Genomic DNA, 24,229 nt, shown 5'->3' with positions numbered 1-24,229 from the left:
GAAGATAAATAGTGTTCTGCCTTTCTCAAAAGGCTGAGTGGGAGCTGAGGAGAGACAAGCTCTGGCTCTGAGAGCCCTATCCCACCTCTCTGTTTTCATGGGCCAGAGTGCTCCCAGAGGGTCAGGGATGCTGGGAGTGGGTAGAGGGTGTCTGAGCAAGGGGCAGCCAGGGCTTCAGCCTCACAGGCAGCTCAATATTTCTCTTAGGAAATCACTCAGGAGACCAGGCTGCTCTGAGATATTATCATGTCACCACGTTTCCCCCTCCTGCTCTATCATGGGTGGTTTGTCTCTCCTCCCCCTCAGTCCTGGCATGTTTTCTTTTTTCCCTTTTCTTGTTCTTTCTTTTTAATCAGTGCTGTGTCAGCAGCTGCCTTGTCATTTCCCTCTGCTGTTCCTCCAACTGAAAGTAATCCTTCACTGGCTGCAGGAGGAAACAGGCTGAGATTAGCCCAGGTCCTCCCGCATGCGGTGCCTGCCGCAAGGAAAACTCATCTATTTTCCTTGCCGAGCCCTCTCCCAGCTGCGAGGGTGAATCTCCTGCCTTTGCTCACTCTGGGTCCTTGCTCCTGCCAAAGACAGCACTGAGGAAGGATGTGTCCCCATGGTCACATCCAGGCTTGCCTTTCCCCTGTGATGCTCGCCTGGACCCTTACACAGCCCACGGGGCCCTGGAGCCGTCCAGGAGGGGATGGCAATAAAACCACAAAAATAAATGAATGGATGAAATAAACCAGCAAAAAACCAAAGAGGGTGCCTGCTGAACACGATGTGCTTTGGAAGGAAATTGCCTGCAGATATTAGCTAGGACCCTGAGCATGCTGCTTTTAGTCTTTAATATCCTGGTCATCTCCCACAGCCTTGTTCCTTTCTCTCCAACAGGGAGATTGCACAGAGAAACAGCCCCAAAAATAATAATTAAAGCACGAAGCACTGCCCTGCCAGTGTTGATTTGGGTTGCAATACCTCAGCAAGGGCAGCACTGAGACAAGGAGAGTACGGCCCGGTGCCGAGTGGCACAGTCCCTGTGCATGGACAGGGATGGGGACTCACCTCTGACCACTCCCCCGTGATCCAGATGTATTCACAGGGTGGCAGCCCACAGCTCTCGATTTCCGGGGGGCGTTTGCTGGCGTCGCAGTAGCCGCTGTCCTGCAGCTGCTTGTTGTTCTCATCCACACAGACCACCTTGCGGTACCGGGACGTCTCCCCGCACGTCTTCATGCACTGTGTGCAAGAAACAATGGCTCATGCAACCCATGAGAGACTTCAGAAAATGAACAGCCATCTGGAGGGATCCCTCCTCCCAGCAGCCTGCCTAAGTGGTGTCTCTGTGCCTCATGTTGGCATCTGCCATTGGTATCACTTGGGGGCAAATTTTCAACCAGGGCCCTCCTGTGCCAGGTGCTGTGGGAACATCCAGTGACAAACTTCCTGACTTCTGGAGGTACTAACCCAAATCAAAGATGTAGGGAGAGAGAAGAAACTGAGGTAGGAGGTATTGGGAAGGGGCAGATATAGGGTCCAGCTGTGATGGGACCAAGAGATGCAGGAACAGGCATGCTGGGCCAGGAGATGGGGCAAGGGGACAAGAGAGGGGCCAACCCCCATCATTTCAGCCTCTAGTAAATACAACTGTTTGAAGAATGACAACTCAACCATCCCCCTTCCAAAAAACACACTGCTACACCTTTGGCAGTGGCTGGTGTTGGGGGACCCCTTCCCCAGTCCCCATCAGCAGGCGAGCAGCAACGCCCTGCCCTGGCATGGAGTGGGGGCCCATAGAATCATCATGGAATCTTTTGGGTTGGAAGACACCTTAAAGTTCCAACCCTCTGCCATGGGCAGGGACACCTTCCACTAGACTAGGTTGCTCAGAGCTTCTTCCAGCCTGGCCTTGAACACAACTCTGCAGCCACTGCCCTGGAGGCAGCCCTGTGGGTTTATTCTCTTTTAAACATTGCCCTGCCTGATATTAAGAGCAACCCATGCCAGCTGAGCACAACTGCTCCCCAGGGACTTCTGGAGACTTTAAGGACTCAGTTCTTTCCCATCTTGGAAAAGCCAGCCCGACTGTGAGGCTGTGCTTGGAGAGCATCTTAGAAAAAATACACATAAAACAAAATAAATCAGCGTAGGAGCAGCTGTCTGGATAAAACCCTTTATATTAAAGTTATTGCCTGTAATGGACTTCTAACACTTTCAACTAACTGGATTAACAAGGAGAAAAATGCATGAAAATAATAATTTTATATAACATGTAGGAAATGTCTTCCCCCAAGGAAAAGGATAAAACATTCAATCAGACCATCCCTATTTGTACAGAAGCCCTGTTTGAAGTCACCTAGGCTTGGAGGACTGTGCCAGTTTAATCTATTTAGGGTCTCACCCTCCAAACATCCTTTCCAGCCTCCCTGAAGCAGCTCCTGCTCCCCTGGCTGGCCCACAATTAGCGAGATCTTAGTGGGTTCAGCTAATTGCAAAACGCAGGCACTGTCGGGGCCCTATTTCTGTAATTAGCTGTCAGAACCAAGATTGTAAATTATGTGAGAACTCTGAAAACTCAGATCAGTCCGTGGCAGGAGCAGCAAACCAGGAGAGTCGCAGTGAGTGCAACGTCACATTGGGTGTAAATACTTAGTACTGGGGCAAAGTGGAGAGTGATGGGGAAGGAAAGGGAGGCCCACAAAGCAGCATTTATTCCAAAAGAATAACTTAGGAGCTCTTAGGCAACAGTCAACATTGCAAAATCCACAGCCTGCCAAAAGACCCCAAGGGCTCTGTGTGCTTTCAACCTTATTTACTCTCTTGCTTTGAGTCCTTGGAGTGGAAGCTCCTTTTAGGTCTTTGCTGAAACATGGCGATCCTACAGGGGGTGGAGGAATTTGCTGGAGTGTGATTTCCCCAGAAAGCAAACAAACTGTGCTATATCTGCCCATCTCTGATTATCTCCCTATTACATAAGTAAAAACTGAAAGGGGGTCATTGCATGTGCATGTGGCATCACTTGTGCTCCATCTGGAAGGTGCAGCTTCCCTGAGCATCAGGCACCTTTTGGGGCAGCCTGAACCCCGACCTTCCTGCTCCCCCCTAATGAGGGACTCTCTAGCACAGTGGGAGTGGGGCCATGGGATGCTCAAAGCTCCCCTTGTCTTTGGTTTGCATTTGCCAGCCTAGTAAGGGGTCACAAGCACGGGGTGAATGGTTCCAGCCCTCGGCTGCTGATGGCCACAGGAGGCACCTTGCAAGGAGTGGGAAGAAAGGCTGATTTTGTCTCCTCCCCTTGATGTATACTTAAGCCTAAATTTGCAAAGTTCATTTGCTCAGGCTTAATTTTAAGAGGGTGAACAATCTCTATGCCATCAACGCATTTTCTGACTTTGGTGAAGAGCTATCACATCAAAAGCCCATCCTCGTTTACAGCACACCAAAAGCCCATCCTCTCCTCGTTTAAAGTCATTACTTGCTGATGGGAGATTGACACTCTCAAGCACATGCCAGCCTGCTTTGGGTTTCTCTGCAAATAACAGCTGTATGGCCAAATAAACCTGAGCCAGCTCTGTGCATTTTGTCATAATCAGTAAATTAAAGTTTGATTATTTGTATTTTTTAGGGGTAACCGGCAACCAAAATAATCCCTATTAAATGTGGCTCAAAGACAGTGAGGCTGTCATAAACTAAATCAAAGATAAACACTGCAGAGGTTCCAATCAGCCCCCCCAAGGTTATAAAACATTATTCATGTAGAAAGCGGACAGTCTAGATAGCATGGAAAGGCTATTATTCCTTTCAATACAGTGATAGATTTTGTATGAAATCTCATGTTCAAGACTGATTTAAATCTCACATAAAAACAGTGGGGCCAGGGTATAACAGCTATTGATAGCAAAAGCTGAAAAACAGGTCAGGCATTTGACAATATTTGTCTCTTGCGTCTCATTTCCCAAATTCTGAACTATTTTCCTGGCAGTTCAAATTAAGGACCATTTCAAGCACTTCTGCAACTGTTTTAGAAGAGTAATAACAATAATTAAAATAACCCCAAAGGCATTGCTTTGCAAAAGCATTCATTGTTTTCTTCTTTGTTTTTTTTTAAATCACCATCTGACACAGAGAAGAAATGAACTCCCCATGCCACGAACACTTGGAACATGCCCTGGGTAACTCTGCAATTCAAATCAGGCAAGGATGGCATAATTTCACCCCAAATGGCAAATGTCAAAGATTCAAGAATTGCATTGCAGCTTCGAGAACCATGCAGTGTCCTTCCACAGACGCTCATATTAAAGAAAAAACCCTTCTCTCTCCCAATTTTCTCTTTTCCTTCATGACTCTGGTCTGAGTTTCACTTTGACATCAGCAAGGCTCTTTCTATTGACTTTCTTCTCCCGGTGTGGGCACTGAGAACAGGTAATTAATGGTGATATACCAACAGAGCAGTAAAGGTTTTCCAATAAGTTCCCTATTCCTTCACATTGGCAAGACCAACTTTTTTCTAAACAACAACAACAAAGAACAATAAAAAAAAACCCCAAACCTCTTGACAGACTGCCTTTAAAGATAAGAAATCAAGAACAAGACAGCGCTGGGATGTTATTTTACATCCTGGCTTTCATGTCAATTAGGGATTTCATTGCTGCTCCCTGCTCAGAGAATACTAATGCAATCTGTGCCTCCTCACTGTAAATAACACACAGACAGTACTTAAAGGCTGGGGAGAAGGGGCTATTTCTTTTTTTCACTGGGTACATCAGAACAAAATAAGAAGAGCTTGAAAGAAGAACTGCCTGGAGTCAGCCAAAGGGGCGAGCTCACATTGGGCATCTCTGGTGTTCTCCTATTAATGGTTACCTATGGGTGAGGAAACTTTCAGCCCATCCCCCTAATAAAGCTCTTCTGGGGAAAAAAAAGTATCTCTATAATATGTTAAAAATTTCCCCAGTGCAACTGGGGGAGCCCTGGAAAACTTAGGAAAACATCAGCATTCACCTCTCACCAAGGGCTTGGTAGGGTGGAAGCAGACAGAGGCCTCTCACCACTGGTTTGAAAAGTTACAAAAATAACGGAGAGAGGGCAAAATTTGGTTGAAAGTTGGACTTGATGATCTTGGAGGTCTTTTCAAACCTTAATGATTCTATGATTCTATGAAAGGATGGGGCAGGAGCTCTAGCTTTTCAGGACTAATTGCACCACTAGGTAAGGACTAGCACTGCATGCTGTTTGGTGACCTACTTTGCTGACTGTAAATTTATTAGCTGAAGAAATTAATGGGCTATGTAAATCCAAAAGTTCATTGCAAGGAATTTGCTGGAGCCCCCTCAGCCATTCCTACATTTCTTTTTCAGGCTGGGATGTTTCCATCAGGTACCACTGTATGGCCAGCTCGGCTTTGCCTCCTGCTGCTTCCCATCTCACCTTGGCTCCCCGGCAGCTGGGAAAGGGCACAGTCCCCTCTGGCCTCCTATACTTGTGGCCAGGTTACACAGGATTATAAACCCAGCTTCCCAGCACTACTGAGACTGGGGAAATGAAGCTAAACTTGAAGCCTGTGGGGAAGGAGAGATGAGAGGAAAGCAAACACTGCCTTAACCTGGAATTTTTTCTTGCTGTAGAGGAAAAGTTGCACAGCCTCTGCATGTGTGAGCTGCTTTTTCTCTCATCAAATTTGCTTTTCCTAAAGTCTTGCCTTTTTTCTTTTTTTTTTTTTCTTTCTTTCTTCTTTTTATTGACACCATAAAGGCTCTGGAAGTGTCTGCAAACACCAAAGCTCTGAGCAGGAAGCTGGTGGCTCCTCTCCATCTTTTGTTACCGGAGCAGGAGGCCCTGCTTTCCTTCACACCGTGGCCTCTTTACACTGTCTCGACAGCAAAGGGACCTGGACCAATTTTATCCCCCTTCAAGACCTCTCTGGGCCATGCAGGAGCACTATAAAAGCCCCCTGACTGCCAAGGAACGCTGGGTCCCTGTTTGATTAATATTTTTCCTGCTCCCTGAAGTTGTGCACTGCAGGATTCCAGGTGGCCAGGATCAGGCTCTGATCATCCACCTCCAAAGTCAGTGAGACCTTTGCTGTTCCAAGGGTGAAGGGTCGAGCTCAGGCTGCTCTGTACTGGAGCCAGCAATAGTTTTGCAGAGAGGCTGATGCACCTGGGTGAGGGTGTCTTCTGCTCCCTCCACCCCCTGCATCCTGGAGGGCCCATGATGGGCAATCCATTTCTCCCTGTGTGATGAGGACACCCTCTCCATAGTAGTGGTGGCCCCTCCTGAGTGACGCAGGAGTCAGCTCCCCAGAGCTGCCTTTCCCATTTCCAAGGCTGGCAGACTCTGCACCGCAGGGAAGAGCCTGGGACAGTGGGACAGGGATGGAAGAGAACTGGGGCAAGACTCTTACCCAGGTTTGGCTAAAAATGGAACAAAAGCAGAATGCAAAGAATAATTTTGGTACCCGGTCTGAACTCTCTCAGCCAAAACCTGCTGTGCACTTGAAGGCTGACACGGCACCCTCTCGGCAGCGCATGGGAAGGCTCCTCCTGCTCAGAGTCCCCTCATTCTCCTACCACCCCTCAGCCTCGGGCTCCCCCATTGCCCACATTGCAGGGGAGTTGTAGTCACTCCCTGAACCACTGGAGCAGCAGCTTTATCCCCTGATCCAGCCTAAAGGGTTGTTTTTGCTGGGGACTGATCCTAGTCACTCAGAAAAGCACCATGAGCTTTGTCAAGTTCATGGCTTGACAAAAGAGCAGGGATGGGGAGCTCAGTGAAAGGAGTGGGACATCAAAAGAAGATGGGGTGATGGTGCAGGAAAATGGGAATTACCACTGTTCCCTGATTCCTTCAAACCCACAAGCACAAAACTCAAGCTGCAGCAGCACAGCAGGGCTCTGCCTCTGGGAACAGACCCAAATCCGCCCTACCCAAAACCTGCTCAATATTTGCATAGGTCCCAGCCAAACACAGGGCAGCACGAAGCAATAAATTAACCCTACTGAGGTATTTCTCCTCTCCTCCTTCCAGCCAGCACGCATGAGCATTCCCTCTGCTCTTTTTCTGTTTTGGCAAGCCCTGCTTGCACCCCCCAACACCCCGACCCTCCAGCAGCAATCCCCGGCCTCCTCCACCCCATCTCCAGCATCATCCCGCGCTTGAGAGCACAAGTGCCATGACCCCGGGGATGGGTGAAGGGGGGTCCCCGCTTACCGGCTGCCATTCGCCGGCTGCCCAGCGGTGCGTGGGGCACTCGGGGAGGTGACAGTCCCGCTGCGGAGGGGGACGGCTGGCCGGGTCACACTCGGCATCCTCGGCTGCCTTCGGGGCGCCGCTGTGGCAGTGCACGGCGCGGCGCTGGACACCCCGGCCACAGGACACGGAGCACTGGAGGAAAGGACAGAAGGTGAGTGTCGGTGCCCATCACACCCGTCACGGTAAGTTCGTGGGGTTCACCCTCTGCTCTGGGCTCGACAGCAGCGATGCTCTGTGAAACTTCCAGGTGAGGCTTTTCATTGCACAAAGGGGAAATTATTGCAGACAGGCTGAAATCCCTGCTCCGCTGAAGCCAGCGGGAATTTTTTGCCGCTGGCTTCACTGGGGTCAGGACTTCCCCGGCCAGGATTTTTATTGCAAAATCCTCGGGAGACAGCGGCACTGCTAAACCATCACGACACGCCAGAGGCAGCTCAGGCGCTCACTCAAAAAAGTAATAGTTCAAAATACATCAAATGCCACAAGCAGAGTGGACTTTAATGGAAAGCAAATTTGGATTGTATAGAAGAAAGTCTGTAGCAGTAGAGGGGGAAAGGTGTGATACAGCTGGGATTTCTTTCAGCAAGCATCTAAACATGCACATGCACACAAGGCAGGGAATACTGTTACTTTGTGAAAATAAATGTCTTTTTGAAATTAACTGCATTTCATATTTCCTCCATTACACTGTGGAGTTTTTCTCAACTCCGAACTTCCAGGCACAGCAAGAAATGCCTGAATTACCCTGATTTTCAGACATCCTCAAATTATTATCTATACTACAATGCTTTTAACAGCTTATTTTTTCTTTCACGCAACATTTCTTAGTGTTGTGACTGCTCACTAATATGTTTAGCAGTACTTAACATCCCTCTGATATAGATTCTTTCTGGCTAGAGCAGTATACTGTGTAGATTTGAAATAAAGAGAATTTGCATTTATAGAAGAAAGCATATAAAAATCAAAGGTACATATTTAAAACACAGCTGAATTAAAAGCTAATATAAGCAATCTTATTAATATATCAGGAACTAAGAAAACAAGTTCACAGCCTGTTATTGCAATACCAATAAAACCGAGCCTTCTTAAGGCAGGGAATTAATCGGTGCCTAATGGGGAAGCAATTCCCTCTTCTGCAGAGTGTTCCTCCGTAATGCTGTTTGCTTTACTATCCTAATGCCCCATAAAGCCAAGAGGACCAAAGAAAAGCTGAGTGTGACTATTCCTCTCGCTTCCGATATTTCTAAGAGAGTGGGAGTATCCTTGTGTAGCTTTTGGAAAGCAGCAGTGACAGGGATTTCTGTCACTGGTGATGCAAACGCTTCCCATATGCTGCGCAGGGATTAACAGTGCTGTTTGTCCTATGCATTCCATAGGGGACACTAAACTGAATAATGGCCACAAACTTGGAGAAACGTATACACCAGGGTGCCTACCATGCTCTAAAATGCCTTTTGGTTTGCATTTATCATCAACCTAAAAAGCACATGCCCGGGTATGTTAGTATAGAGGAGCACAAGTGACACTGTGGCTCTTTTACTGTGCTGTATGTGACACCCGGGTTTGGAGAGAGGGAGGGTGGTCCCTGTGCTGTGCCAGAATCATTACCTGATGTTCTATCCGTGTTTTTAAACGAGGCTGAATTTCAGTCTGTAACTGAAATACGTAAATACCAGAGAGCAGAATAAATATTGGTATTTTTGCTAAGTGAAAGGTAAATGGCCATAATTGATATCACTTAGGAGAAGCAAACACATTAAATCTGACATTTCAGTGCAGACACAGGCACATTTAAAACTTGGAGAAAAAGCCTTTTTCCTTCCCTTCTGATTATTACAGGTATATTAAAAATGCTTTGCTGCAGGGAGGTGAGTTCATAACAATCTAGAGAAGAATTTACCACCCACTGAATATAAAATATCCAAAGAGAAAAAAATCCAGGAGCGGAGCATCAGCATAGCCAGTGTCCAACTGGGATTAATTTTTAACCCTTCCTGTATTTTTTAATCCTGATTTTCTGAATAATTCCTTTTCCCAAAAGGAAAAGAAAAAAAGACGCTAAAGGTATAATGCAACAAGTCCTGTGCATATATGGCAACACAAAGATGCATTTTTATGAGAAAACCTTGGCTTAGTTCTCATGCAGACTTTGCTGACTTACCGAGGAGAAAAGGCAGCCAGCTCACAGCAGCTCAGCTTTGGGATTATCTTTCTGAGGCAATTAGACCTTCAGAAAGCTTTATATTTTTTGATAGTATCTGAGTGCAAACTGATCACGGCTCCTATTTGCAACAGTGGCACTGGTGACAGGGAAGGTGACAAAGAGTTTCTTTGCCCATTTATACCCTGATTTCCTGGATATTCAGAGCGCCAAACCCCTGTCGGTTTCATGGTCTTAATGAGAAATTCAGCACCTAAATCCAGCTCAGGTCTAAAGCATTAAATCTTTGGCAAAGCCTGCAATAGCCAGGGACCCACAGCCAGTGCTCCAAACCTCTGACAGCCCCAACTCTTCATCTGTCACAGACAAAGAAATGCTGCCAGCACCAGTGAGGCTCAGAGATCCGTGTCACAGCATTTCATGTGGCTTTAAAAAGCCCAGTTTGATATTGTAGAATAAGTATTTCTATCCCTTCATTTTTTCCCCAAGTAAGATCCTGGCTGGCTGAGCACATCCAGCATCAGGGACTGGGCCGAGGAGCTACTCCTAGAAATGCCTATTCTTAGCCTTATCATTACCATACAAATATTCCTTAATTGCCAAGTCATGAGAGATTACCTCAGGCCATAAATCACCTTCTCCTATTAACTTGAGTTTCTTTCTCCACTTGCATAAATTAACTACCATTATGGAGTGGAATGCTGGGAATTTTAGAACACTTTTATCAATTAATATTAGTGTATTTTAATGCAATCGACAGATCATCACGTTATTATGTTTACAATTATTAGCTGTAAAAAACTGCTTTCAGGAGCAGTCACTTCAAATAAGGTGCAAATCAGATATGACAAGACTATCTAATTTCCTTTCATTTCAGTCCAGCTCCTGTATAAAATTAAGGTTTCAGTCCTGAAGGTAATAACGGCAATAATATTGAGTTAATTTCCAATATGGAAGCAGCACTGTGGATTTCACAGGCTGGATGCTCCCAGCCATTCCTCAAGTAAAGAGCCCAGACCTCAGTAACTGAACCTCCATTCTGAATGAACACTTAGCAGTTCATGCATTTAACAACAAATAACTTTTATCCTATGAATTCAAAAGTAAGCATGAGAAAAAAAAATAAGAGTCTGAAAACAATCAAGATCTTCAATGGGTTTATTGTCTTTTTTAGTAGTGTACATTGAACAACAGCACGTGGTGTCTCAGCCCTAACATTTGCATGTGTGTCTGTTAGCAATGTTAATGGTTTGTCTTTCAGGGAACTTGCATATATCAAGAACTGGTGTTTTCTACCTTAATTTGGAAGACAGAGTGCAAGGGAACACGATGTTTTACAAGTTAACAGTTCATTTAGTCTGGGATTTTCAATAATTCCGCTGATTAGCACACTAATGAGGTAGAGGGAAAAGCAAGGCTCAGAGATAAAAATGTGATGCAGCAGATTCAAGGTGATGACAAAGACATTATTTTCAGGAAAACAAGGACTCAAGGTATGCTTTCAGCAAGCAAGATGCTTAATAACTCCAAGCACTTTCTCATTTCCAGCAGACTCTGCTCTATACATCACTGTCTGACTTTTTAATGAGGAAAATCAAGTGATGAGTTTGTTAAGAAACAAAGGGAGTGAAAAGCAGTTTTAATGAACAGCTCTGATTATTCTTTAAGCTTCCTCAGGAAGCTGATAATAAATGAGTTTCAGATTTCTCAAAACTAAGAAAGATTTTGCTTGAGATGTGATATTTACATAATGATATTAAAAACATGAATAAATAGTAGATTCTCTTTCATATTATATACTAATGATGTTTCTAGCAGAAACTTATAATATACAATAAGGAATTTACTTTCAGATAGACACCAAAAGCAAGTTTCCATGTTTTCAGCTGGTACAAATCAGTGCTACTCCACTGCTGTCCATGAAGCTACACTATTTTATGCCAGGATCTGGCCAAAAACTTTTATCCTTTAATACTTCAAGAGGACAGAAGTGATCAGAAGACCAAGTTCTAACCAATTTGAGGGAGGAAGAATATCAAAGGGTGCAAAAGGGTACACAATGTGTCTCACCTGTCCCCAGTCTCCTGCTTTCCACTTCGGACATCTGCCCCCTCTGCATTTCTTTTGCACATTGGGCTTAGCAAGGTGTTTGCAATACTCTTCTTCTACATGTGTCCCTTCCTTTGACAAACAGTACACACTGCGGTGCTTTTGGCCCCTTCCACAGGAGACAGAACACTGTAAATATAAAGTAACAACAGATCAGCTTTCACACAGGGCTGTCTACACATTCATACAGGGGCCATGGTTATACAGGGCACTTTCCCAGGTCCCAGGCAGCCTACACAAAACCTTGAGGTGGGTACAGAAGGGCAGCATTTAACCACTGGAAATGCTACCAATTACACTTAATATTCCATGGTATTCTTGGTCAGAGCCCCCAAAAATGCCAATATCAAAACAAGAGAAAGCAGCTGACATTCAGCAGGGCTAACAGGCTGGATTCCTGGCATTGCTCCAGTGGTTTCAAAGGAGCAGAGTCATCTTACAGGGATCAAGGCAGGAGCCCTCAGTATCTACTTAGAAGAACTTGAAAGGAACCATTTCCATTTACCTTGGTACAAAGGGATGTCAAATGTTGGTAAATCAGGAGGCTAAAGTGTGGTACTGCACCTTCACAGAGGGAAATAACTGCACAAAAGACAAGGCAGAAGAGAAAAGGGCAGCCTTTCCATGTCCTTGGTACTAAAGCTTGTGTTTGTTTTACCACTGTAGACTGACTTTTTTTTTTACTTTTCACTAAATAGACCGAAATCAGGACATGCTCATCCTTAAGATTTATGCATTTTGAAAACAACTCGGAAGGTGGCAAGAAGGCAGAGCCTGGGGAATCAAAGCAAAAAGCAAACCAGCAGGTATGTTAGCTGTAAGCTTTGTAGTGAAGCAACTAATTTCAACCTCCCTCTGCAGGTTCACTGAACTTTTTCAAATGTGACCACTTCTGGCATGCAAACCCCAAGCAACTTCACTTTGATTTCAGATTAGTCTCCTCCAAAAGATTTAGGAATCAAAGGGGTCTGGAATCACGACAAGAATTTAATATGACAGTTTCGTGTAGAACAAGCCTCTTACTCAGCATGATGCACCCAGAGACTCAACTTCAATTTCTTCATTACATGCTATGTCATAAGCATACTGGTTTAATCCTTGAGTGCAAACACACTGTTTTAACCATCTCTCCATGGAAAATGTCCTGTTTTCAAAATGGAGGAAACACACAGAAATGAGGCTTCTATCTTCATTTTGGAACCACTCCATCAGCATATTTTCCAAGAAATATATTACAGCTCAAGCTCTTCCCAGCCTATGAATACATTTGAAACCTAAAATATTTATATATGTAGCAGCTCTGGAAGATCCACTAGAATAGAAATTGGCATATACAATGACACCTGTGAATATTTTATATTACAGCCCTACTTACAACTCATTCAGTCCACAAAGAACCAGCAAGAGCAGTAACTTGCTCCTAAATGGAAAAGGTCAGACCAGCGTGGAGAGAAATGGATATAACTCCTAAAATCAGACATTGCTGCTTAAAAGCTTGTACAAATGACGCCCTGAAAAAGGTTGTTTTCCTGCTGCCAGAGCGTTACAGATCAAGGAAAGGTGGCTGAGGTCCCTTGTGATCAGCAGGGTTTAAGAGCCATTAACGGTGCTCCTCTGAGAGGCAGGGATGGCTGACTCTGAGTTCTCCTCAGCCCAGATCCAATTTCAGGATAGGCCAAAAAAATCCAACGAGCAACATTCAATCTTGCACTGAGAAATAGAGGAAATGCTGTCCCTTGTAATAAAATAAAACTTCCACGAGTTACCCATATCCATAAACTTCCCTTTTTTTTCTTTAGTATCAACAGAAAAAACGACTGAGCTAATGAGCTAAATTTTTATAAGCCTTTAAATTTCATCTGAAGTTCATTTTTTCTTTCTCTTCCCAGGCAATGAATGTCAGTAAGAAGGAAATGTCAAATCTTACCAAACCCAGTTGTAAACTTCTAATACTTTCATCCATTTACTGTCTTTGGTCTAAACACCAACACTGACACTTAGGAAAAAATTCAAGTGCTCCTCTGTGAGTGCTCTCCTTGCAGGTTGATGCCACTTTACTGTGACAACCAATGCTAAAGAGTAAATTTACAGCCTTCATCAGGATTCTGTCTTGCCCCACATCCTGACCTGGTACAGCCCAGAGCATTCCTTAGGTTAAAGAATACATTGGATCCACTACTTATCCTAAAGGAAGACTAACCACATTGTGCAACAATGCAAGCACATCTCTGGGGATCTGAAGCTGGTTGATAAATATTTGATATCACAAATAATATGGTGCTAGTAATTTCCAAAATTATTATTCCCCATCTACAAAATGTTTAACTGTGGTGTAGAGACTGATTCTGACATTTATCTTGTGATCCCATGATCAAACAACAAGTCTGCATGAACACCTTGGTGCACTCAGAGGTTGAGGCATAATTTGCCTAATTTTGTTAATACTTAAATGTAATTCCCAAGATGCTGGAATTAATCATTTCTATGTCTGCCTTTAATATAAATCAAAGTTAGGCAGCTGTGCATTTTCAGATCTAAACCACCCGTTTGCTTTCATGCACATTTGAGTTATGATCTCATTTGCACTGACAGAAAAGAAAGGTTGGATAATCTAATGTAACAAGTATCAGAGACTAAAAATTCCTTTGCAAAGAGTCTACTTCATAACTGCCATCTAATTCGTCTCAGGTATTTTCAGCTTTTATCTAGCATGTAGATATGAAGCATATGTGAGCCACATGCGAAGAATAATTTAATAGTGGGCTTCATCTCAGTGCCATATGAGTCAGAAAAGTGCTACACCTAGCTACCACCATCAGTCTCATCTATTTGAGACCCTGGAGGAACTTTTCATTTCATTATCAGGACTCTTCATGGCTGCAAATGCTGCTGCTGCTTAAGGTACCCATCAATAGCAGTGCCACAGTGAGGTAAGCTTGGATCGTGCTTTCCTTAAAACATTTGACTAGAACAGACAAAACCACTCCCTTCATATTTCTCTTTTTTTTTTCTTGATTCCTTTCCCTCACCCCCTATAGCAAATGCTTCCAAGTGCCGGGGACAGACAGGTGGAATACCAGCCTCATCCAAGGCTCTTTGCAGACAACAGAAAAACTTGTACTGGCTTTAAGCACCTCTGATGCAGCTCTGAAGGTGTAGCCAGGTACTGTACTGATTTTTTTTTTTACTAAGCAGCTTCCTAGAGTCAAGGATCATGTGCACTTGGGTACACCCGTGGTCACCCACCTCTTCCTCCACTCGTGTGGGAAAACGTTGCTCTGAAAGGCTGTTTGCAGCCTGTGATTGAGGCACAACAGCAAATAGCACCCCTGGGAGAACCTGGGAGGGCAGCCAGGCATGGAGGAGGGTGTGAAAACAACACATTGTGGTGTTTCTATTAAAAATCCACCAAAATGTTTGTGGCACATAAAGTAATAGGGAAATACTACTTCAAAAAATCAACTATAACCATCACACTAAAACTCTACCCGACCTTCCTCTGGTTATTATCTTTATTATCTCCTAAACCCACCACAGTCACACCTGGTACTTTCTGCAGAGAACAAAAACAAAAGGACTTCCCTAAGAGCATTAGGATCAAAGCATTCAGCACAGATTTGAGGGGTTTATATTTATTGCACGGTTAGTGTTGTTAACATGCCAAGAACTAGAGATTGGCATGCTGCTGAGTTATTCAAACAAGTATACTGCCTAGTTTAAATAAATGAAAGAAAATAGTTTAAATAAATATGACAAGAATATTTCCATATCAACTGTTTCCATAAAGGTCAGAACATGATGCTAAATGTCTCCTGCAATGCCTTGCTCTGCTCCAGCACACAGAAAAGCTCATGTTTTTGTTTCCACAAAAAATTTGTTTTCTGTTTCAGAGTTCAGGAATGACGACGCTTATTCTGTTTTACCAAGTACGTGCAAATTGCTTTAAACCAACCCTTGCTGCATTTCCTACTCTGATCGTTTGGAAGATGAGGGTACATCTTGTTCATTAAGACCTCTCTAAAATAGAAAGGCTGCTATTTGATTCACCGGGCTTGTAGCAGGAAAAAAACCAGAGTATGTAACCCAAAAGCTCTTAAAAATTTGTACAGAATTTCAGGCTGGTTGGGGCCAGTTTCTGAGCTGCTTGCCAGAGACCATGACCTGCTCTTCTGCACTGGGAGCCCATGGTATGGCTGTGCTGCTGCCAGGCTGAGGGCTGGGAACGAGGTCAGTCCAGCAACAAAAGGACTCCACAGCCCTGGGCACAAATGAGCAAATCTTGGTGAGACGAAAGAGGCAGCACAGAGCAACCAAGAAGAAATGGAATGACTCTGCTTCTTGTAAGCTGTGCATTCAAGGGAAGATCAACACAGGGCAGAAAGGCATATCCCCAGCAAGAACCTGGGAACACTCTCCCCCAGAAGTAAAAAGTTTCAGAAAATGCTGTCAGACCACTTTTCAGGCCCACCTTGCATCAGCCGACGATTTGGGAGGTATTTGAGATAATAAATGCAAGCTGTGGTGATCACCAAATGAATTCCCAAAGATAGGTATGCTCCGATAGCTCACCAACAGCAGGGCTGGGGGCTGGGAAGAATTAAGACCAAAAATGGCTTTATCAGATTCTGCCAGGAGCAACTTTTTGGAGGAAATTAAAATCAACCCTTGTAGATTTAGATTTCCCCACATTAAGTATTATATGGAAAGTAAACACTCATAAGTAAGCCATGGTTCATCCTTTCCAACAGTCTGAGACAAAACATGTGCTGGATGAGATAAAGCAGAAAAGCAACAGCACCCTTTCCATGAGGGCTGTGCTCCTGGATGTCAGCAAACTTCTCCAACTATGAGCAGAGCCCAGCTATGCACCCTCATAGTTACCTTTCAGCATCATATTAGTCTATGTCAGCTCTTACTACAACTTACACTGCTCCTGTCAGATGCTGAAACCACTGCCCTGTGACGTCAGTACTTCTGAAGTCTCTTGAGCACAAAGGATATCAGCAGACACACCACCAAGGAAAGCCTGAACCCTTCCTCACCAGCTGAACCTTTACTAGAAGTCTTAATATGCCTGAACCTATCTAGCAACAGAGGCATTGTGGCATCCAAACCAAATTAGCTTCACAACAGCAACGAATTTTAGCAGGTAACTCCCTTGGCTTCAGTGAGAGAAGCAACAAGCTGAAAGCAAGGGTGCAACACTTGATACTTAGGAAATATTTATCGCTACTTTGAAGTCCTGTTCCTTCCACTGCTCTGTTTTAGCATGGTCTCATGTCTGGCTGCATCAGCACGGTGAGAACTCTGTGTCTGTGGGGTAGCGCAGGGCAGGAGTCACCCAACCTGGCTTTCCTTTCCTGACAAACTACAGAGCCACACCTCAACACACCCAAGAGCGTATGGTCATGGCGATTTTAGCTGGTATGTGGCCAGAAAATACATGTGATTTTTGTATATTTAAAAGGGAAGGGGGGGTGTCTCTACATTCAAAGGAGGGCAAATGGACCAGAGAGCTGAGCAAAACACACTAAAGCACCACGCTGCAGTTTGAAGGAGGCTTTGGGAATGTTTAATCCATGCTGACTCTCCAGAGAAATGGGACAATTAAAAAGAAAAAAGACATGAACATTAGGGATTTTGGAAAGTGTAGTCAGAGTATGTTTGCAAGCATTGTCCAGAACCCCTGTGGAAGTGTCTTGAGGAGCTGCATTACAGCCCTTGGTGTGCACAAGAGCAGGGTTTGCCCCATTGTCCCCGAGGATCGCTCCTTGCCACAGGCACGAGCGAGAGAGAACATCCATGCTGGCCTGCCCTGTCCCTCTAGTGCACTCAGGGTCTCCATCCTCCACAGCTCTGTTCCTGGCTCTGAGCAGAGCTTCCCAAATGATTATTTGCAAAAGGGAGAAATAACAGTCCACTAAATCTTCACCTTCCCACTGCCAAACTCAGCTGCAGGGACCGGTGAGTGACCTTGGATGATGTCTTTTAACACGTTAAAAAAAAAAAAAACCAACAGGGAAAAAAAGGAAAATTTCTCAAAGAAAAGGGTCCAACTTGATGTGTTGCTGCAGCAGAGGGAAGAGGCTGGTGTGTCTGGAGCCCATTCCTCCAGCACAGATTGCCCAGCAGAAAGGATGCTCTTGGTCTCTTTAACTTCTGCAAGATTTAAAGCCCTGAGCGCCAAAGTCAATACCATAATTTCCCCGGGCTTGGAAACCTCACAAGATATATGGGGAAAAAAGAGGTAACTACAACAGGAGAAGCCATGCATCCTCCTCTCCTGCAGCATCCACCTAGTAAGCAGCACCTTCTCCCCCCGCCCTTTCCCCTGCCCTGTTGCTACACCATATACAAAGACTTCACCAGGTATAGAAATCAGCAGGGCTGTGAGCACACAGAGCTGCCGTAAAAGCTTCATCCCTGCCCTGCTCCACACTATTTACCTTAGACAACAAAAAAGCAAAAGCTCCCTTACAGCCACTGCAGGTCTCTCAAGGGGGGGAGGTGTTACATGGCATTTCCTCAAATTAGGAGATGTGTGAGCTACCCAAGGACACCAGTATAATGGGATGTGGAAGGCACTGATGAAGCCTATTTTCCATGCTGTGGCACTTCTAGGACAGTACCAATTGAAGCAGCAAGGTGCCTCGGTTAACTGACACTTCATATTCTTAGTGAACAGTTGTATTATAATGCCATTTAGATGTTCCATTCAAGAATAGAATTTCTCCATGTTGGATGGAGTGAAACACAAAGTAAAGAGCTCTCCAAGGATCGTTAGCTCTATTTCACAGGTGTGCATCACACCGGGGGGCTGTAGGAGCATTGGGCTGCTGCTTACTTCCCAGTTTTATAAAGAAAAATCTTGGCTTAATGCAGTAGGGATACTGTCAGCCTGCACATGGTCTTGGGCATCAGACACGCTCATGGCTCACTCACCTCCCCTGTGAGCTAGTAAAATTAAAACATGAACAGAAAATTAAGTGCCTTTGGAACAGGACTGACTACAACATTTTCCCTTAATAACTGCACAAATCAGTCACTAGGAAATTTAGAAACACAGTAAATCTCTTTGTGCTTGGTGTCCCTCATCATTACACATCCTTGTTTCTAAATCCCTAGCATCTGAGCAACAGCAATTATTGCAGTGAGGGGTATACAGCTTGACTCTGAAAAATGAGCAACACTGCACACAGATTTCTCAATGCCCAGCTCAGGGATCTGCCTGAAGATGCTCAACTTCACAGCTCATCCTTGAAAGTCTGTTACTGTTCCAAAGTGTCCCCTGCAGCCTAACACACACTGCGATTCCTGCACTCAGAGCCAGTGCTTTGGGAGACAAATGTTCCCAGCAATTGCCATTTTAAGTATTGCTTTATTTCTCCTGGGTGTGAGCGTGTGCAAAGGTGCAGGTATAGGAGGTCTGCAGGCCTTATGGAGCCAGAGCCACAGATGGGCCACCCATGACATAGAGACTGAAACCAGGCATTGCTGAACAGCAGCTCCACCACTTTGAGTTCAAGCCATACACAGCCTAGAAAATGACCATTTAGCTGAGAAAAGGTGTAAGAGGAGGTGTAAAAAGGCACAGAGGCACACCAAGTGCAGCCACACAGCCACTGCACTTCTTTGGGAGGAGAGAAGCATGGGTTGGACAGAAGCATGGTAAGAAACATCAGTGAATACTAATGGAAGAGAAGATTTTGAAGAAAATAACCTTCCTGAGTCTAACCACTGGCCCAGCACGTCTGTCCTGGCAGTAGCAACAGGAGAGGCTAATGAAGGAGAGCAGATGAGAATCTCTGCAGCTCATTTCCCAGCATTTAGTCACTGGATTAGGGAGGTTAGAGAGGACACTGCTGCCCAGTCCTTTTACTTCTCCATCAGTCTAAAAGACCCTCGATTTAATCACCAGGTCAGATGATGAGGGCTGCAAGGGCCAATAGGGGCTTTCAAGGGAGGAGTTTGGATTGCAACAGCTGAGCTTTAAGTTGCAGGAAATCAGTCCTCGGAAGGGTGGATCCAGAAAAATCACTACAGGGCTGGCTCAGTGTTAAGCACAGGGTGGTCCCTCACCTGCAGGTTAGCAGACAGAATTCCATGGTTGTTTTCCTGCTCATGGAGCATCAACACTCGCAAACAGGAGACAGAGAACTGATAGAAAAAGTATACCTATATAGTTCTCCTTTTTTAAGGAGAAAGAGAAGTATCAATGAAAGATGGTGATGGCAGACAAAAAGTAAAAATGGAAAGGAAAATAAAAATGTGAGATTTTAGGGCAGCAAGAGAGGAATAAAGGGATGTTCCCCTTTATTGGGGATGTACCCAGGCAGCTGGGTACCACTGGCTTTACCCACCTGTGATTGGCTTGGAGCCATCAGCTGTGGGTCTGAGCCTTAACAGGAACAGCAGGCACTGAGCTGAGGAAAGAGATGCATGAGCCTCAGAGGAGCAACAGGCAAACACTTCACACAAAAACCCCAACTGCATTTACCCTCTGGGACAAGCTCTGAGAAGGGCACAAGGCAGCGAATTGGTGAATTCCCAGTTATGGCCCAGGGATGTGCAGTTTTGGAGGTTGGCTGAAGCTGGGCACTGGTGGTGGGATGCTCTGGATGAGTGTCACACTGCAGGGAGTACAGGAAAGGGTCTGGTTTGCTTTTATAAACAAAAACAGAGAGGGCTGCGCTGTCAAAGGCCTATTTTTGACTAGGGAACCAAAGCAGACAACTTCTTGCCTTTCATCAGCACAGTGAACCGGCCGTCCCTGGAGTCAGTCAGTCTGCGAGATCCTAGAGGGAGGCAGCCAGGAACCCAAGAGGGACAACAGCCTTGGTGGGCCAGCCTAAGCACACAGTAAACAGCTCTGAGACAGAGACAGCTTCAGACAGATGTCTGGGGATATCCATGGGCTACCAACCTCTCATTTTGGTCAGGATCAGCTTTATCAAATCTGTTTCTACTTGCTTTCTGAAGGCATGCAAGTCACCCACTGCATCCCTCTGCTGGGGTTATGGGTGCTGGGGCTATATGTGCAGCCATCCTCTGCTGCAGCAACATTTGTGCTTACCCCACAGGCTCCCAGGGTAGGACTGTTTTTATTAGTTTTCTGATAATACCTGGCACTACAGAGAAATACAGACCTGCTGCTGCAGTCTTGGAGCCCAAACCTTCATCGTATGAATGAAGGACAGAAAAAGGAATATGAATCACTGAGTGACTGGAGAGTTTAGTGTGCCTATCACTTCATTTTCAAGGATGGCTTTGTTATTGCAAAACATGTGTAAAGAATCACACAGCAGCTTAGTAGTGCTGCTGTCACAGCAAATTCATTTTCTGCAGGAGAGAGGAAGACAACAGCAGAGTTATATACACTTGCAACCAAATCTGTCCCTGGTTATCACTTCTGTCTTAGCAAGAGCTGACATCCTGCCTGCTAAGAACATTATCAGAATAACGACACGGAGAATATTGCTGTTGAACAGCCTATTTTCATCCAGCTGCATGGGGAAGGCATTTTGTAAACAACATGTGGGGCTTTGACACAATTAAATACAAATAACCTGAAGTTTCCACTGACACCAATGTTAAGATTAAAATTCCTGAGCGCCAGCTGCCTGAAACAGATGTTGGCCAGGCAGTTCTCCCACTTCCCACCCAGCTCAGAGACCCTTTGCTGCTACCATGTCTCTGAGTGCAGCCAAAGAGCCCTGCAAAGCCATCAATGCCACCAGCTTCCTGCCAAGGGGATACAGCAATGCTGTCCTAGCCCAAACCTGAATTCACATCCACAACAGAGTCTGGAGCTTAGCCAGCTAATATTCTAATTATTTACACTAGGCTTCCAATTCTTCATTAGAGCAAAAGGCCCTCAAGGACTATGATACCAGCACCTCTGCCTATGGGAGAAGCTGGGAAGGACACACTGCTGTTCTGCAGGCAGTCAGAGCTACACAACCATCACATCAGCAGCTCAAACTTTAGATACTCAAGAGTGACAACTACTTGAAAAATCAGACTACTTTTAAAATTATAATACTTTTTAGGAAAAAAGACCAATCTAAAATCCCACCCACCTGTTTTACACAGTTCAAAGTCAAATGATCACTGTCCCAGCACGGTGAAGCCCAAATGAGTCACCCAACTGAACCAGGGTGCTGTGAGATATAATTGTTTTACCTTTTCTGTGCCCATTTCCTAACTCAGAAAGAATGAGAAACCCACACCAAGTTAATTCAGCATTATTCATAAATTGTATCAGGATACAGTTGGACATTAAGGTAAACTTAGAATTTCAGAGGTTATTGCAAGGAACAAATCTGCTCCAAGAGAAGTGTTTTAAGTGAGGTTATGGGTATATTTTACATATGTGATATATATATACACGGGTATATATTTTAAAAACCAGACTTGGGTTTTAAGTGAAGTGATGGGCAATTCTCTCTGTGAACATCTCCCTCATTCTGGAGAACATGGCAAGATTTCCTCTCGATATGGAGATCTGTGTTCATACAATAAGGCATTCAGAGGAGAAAAAACACTATTCTGGTGACAATCTGTGCATGTTTTCTAAAGCATGGTTTTAATAAAAAGGTCAGTTCTATCTCATGGTGTACAATTCTGTAGTGTGTAAATACATGTTCTTAAGGAAGCAAGGAAATAAAAGTGTCACCTCCTCTTAGTCCTCTTTGAACATACATTATAATGACATGACATCTCACCAGTCTCCTTTTATAAAATTATCATTTAAACACACAATCTGTTTATCCATTCAATTATCTCTTCCAAACCTGGATTTAACCAGCCAGATAAAAATTACTTGTTTACTGTATAAAATCCCAGTGGAATTCTGCCCAAGGACTGTGGGTTGGACTCTTCAGACTCTCTCTGCTTTAATTTGTATGTATTTTATAGTACTAATTTCACTGAAACTTGAGTAAAGCCAGTCAGATGCTTGTGAGAAATTAGTTATCCAAACTTCGTAATTCATACGATTTTAACTGTGTTTAATTGTTGAAAATAACAATTTCTGTTGGAGAACAAAGCAAGTAAAAGAAAAGCCAGTAAAAAATGGAACGTTGCAGTACCATTTCAGAAAATTTAGCAAAAGTTACCAAAACTAAGTATATGATCTTAATTTAGCAAAAGACTCAAGAAATCATTATACAAATTCATTGTTCATTACATTCTACTTGTCTTTAATTTTCACTGTTCAACATTAACATTAGACATCGTAAAGGTATGCAACATTTATATAAAATTAAATAACAATATTGGAAAAATAAATACACTTTTACATAAATACATAAATCCATACTGCTGAAAAGTTTCAGCTAATACTATACTCTTGTTTCAAAAGTGACCAAGAAAATATGGTAGTGACACTCCATCTCAACAGATGAAGTATGTACAGCTACAGGATGATGTTTGCAACCAATGGCAGAGCTAAAGCAAATCCAGGTGACACCACACTAAAGGAAAAAAGTTTGGCCGTTACTACCTACAGTAGTAGCACGAGGTAGACATACACATGGAGTGTTCTGCTGGAGGGACACGAAGCCCTGTGGACCCTATAGATGCTTCTCAGTCTTCAGACAGCTCTGGGGTCCCCTAGGTCAGAGCCCAAGGACACCTCGGTAAATAAGACTGGAAAATCAAGTCACTTTGTGGCAGCAATCGGGGCTCAGCCCTGCAGCACCTTCCCATGTGGAGGCCAAGGGCTGTGAGCCCTGTGGGCAGCTGGGAAGAGGTACCACAGGCAGGACAGGATGTCCCTGCCCTCCACCTGTCTGCCTGACACCCCACCCGCTCCCAGGAGAGCGAGGAAGGACAACCCACCGAGGTTAGTATGACTGAGTCAAGGGAATTTTTTCCTGGGTAAAAAGAAAACAACTCAAAACCAAGCTAGAGGACTGCACCCTGCCTCTCCAACAGCGAGGAGCAGGCACAGACCTGGAGCCTGCTCCTGAAACAGCTGTGAAGAGGCTGAGTGACATCAGAATGCCACACAACTCTGTCCACACCTTTGGTTCTTGCAAATGGTCCAGCACAGGTAGCCAAGGTTGGCAGCACCTCCCAGCTGGTAAATCCTGCAGAGCAGCCAGTGCACACGTTGCCAGCTCTGCTTACCTCCCCTCGCTCATGGGTAGCACCAGCCAGATCGGCGGACAAGGGACACATTAGCACCTCAAATGAAATATTTCATAGCACTGTTGCTTGTACTGGTGAAGCACCGGATAAACACCAGTTCAGCAGTTTTATGGCTATTGCAGAACTCACTGAGGTATGATAAAAATACAGAGGAGGATACTGAAGGCATCCATGTCACTGAAAGCACCCACAGAATGAGAGGTGGTTTTGGCAAGATGACTTTTCAAACTGTGACAATTAAGGAAGTCCAATACATTACAAACAGGCCTCTTTTTGATTTTCCTATAAAGTGCTTTTGAGTCAGATTATTTTTTTTTTAAACTTCTTCAAATGCTTTTATAACAACATACACAATTAAAGATTGACATTTGTTTAAAGGCCACTCCAAAAGAGACAGGTCTGTGGTTTCCAGCGCTCCAGAAGCACCCCAAGTGGCACTTGCCTTGGTGCAGGGCTCAGAGCAGAGGGTGCTGCTCTGGGCAGGGAGAATTTCAAAGCTGTGGCACCCAAAATAGCACCCCAACCCTGCAGTTCAGGGCTGCTCGGCCCTCATAAGAGCATCTCTGT

At 44.6% G+C, this 24,229-nt stretch overlaps 1 protein-coding gene and 1 long non-coding RNA gene across 10 annotated transcripts in view; one reads left to right on the top strand and one right to left on the bottom strand.

The window, feature by feature from the left end:
• ADAMTS9 (ADAM metallopeptidase with thrombospondin type 1 motif 9) overlaps positions 1 to 24,229 on the bottom strand; it is an 83,673-nt gene that overhangs the window by 11,757 nt on the left and 47,687 nt on the right. For all 8 annotated transcript variants that reach the window (XR_010433413.1, XM_064667284.1, XM_064667285.1 and 5 more), the window contains 3 exons: positions 11,471 to 11,638; positions 7,198 to 7,371; positions 1,054 to 1,227 (listed from right to left, as the gene is read on the bottom strand). Coding sequence is in view for 7 of the 8 variants with exons in the window: in XM_064667284.1 (XP_064523354.1) it covers positions 1,054 to 1,227; positions 7,198 to 7,371; positions 11,471 to 11,638 (516 nt within the window). In the remaining variant the exon portion in view is untranslated. The remainder of the gene's footprint in view (positions 1 to 1,053; positions 1,228 to 7,197; positions 7,372 to 11,470; positions 11,639 to 24,229) is intronic.
• On the top strand, positions 7,317 to 22,232 carry LOC135420181 (uncharacterized). 2 transcript variants are annotated; one of them, XR_010433416.1, is made up of 5 exons: positions 7,317 to 7,390; positions 12,208 to 14,439; positions 14,548 to 14,672; positions 15,400 to 21,607; positions 21,639 to 22,232. It is a non-coding gene; the product is annotated as an uncharacterized LOC135420181 (long non-coding RNA). The 2 variants fall into 2 exon arrangements; XR_010433415.1 differs by having other exon boundaries at positions 12,208 to 14,672.

The sequence above is a fragment of the Pseudopipra pipra genome, chromosome 11 (assembly GCF_036250125.1).
Source record: "Pseudopipra pipra isolate bDixPip1 chromosome 11, bDixPip1.hap1, whole genome shotgun sequence".
Classification (NCBI taxonomy): Eukaryota; Metazoa; Chordata; class Aves; order Passeriformes; family Pipridae; genus Pseudopipra; species Pseudopipra pipra.
This window is presented reverse-complemented; position numbering and strand designations above follow the sequence as displayed.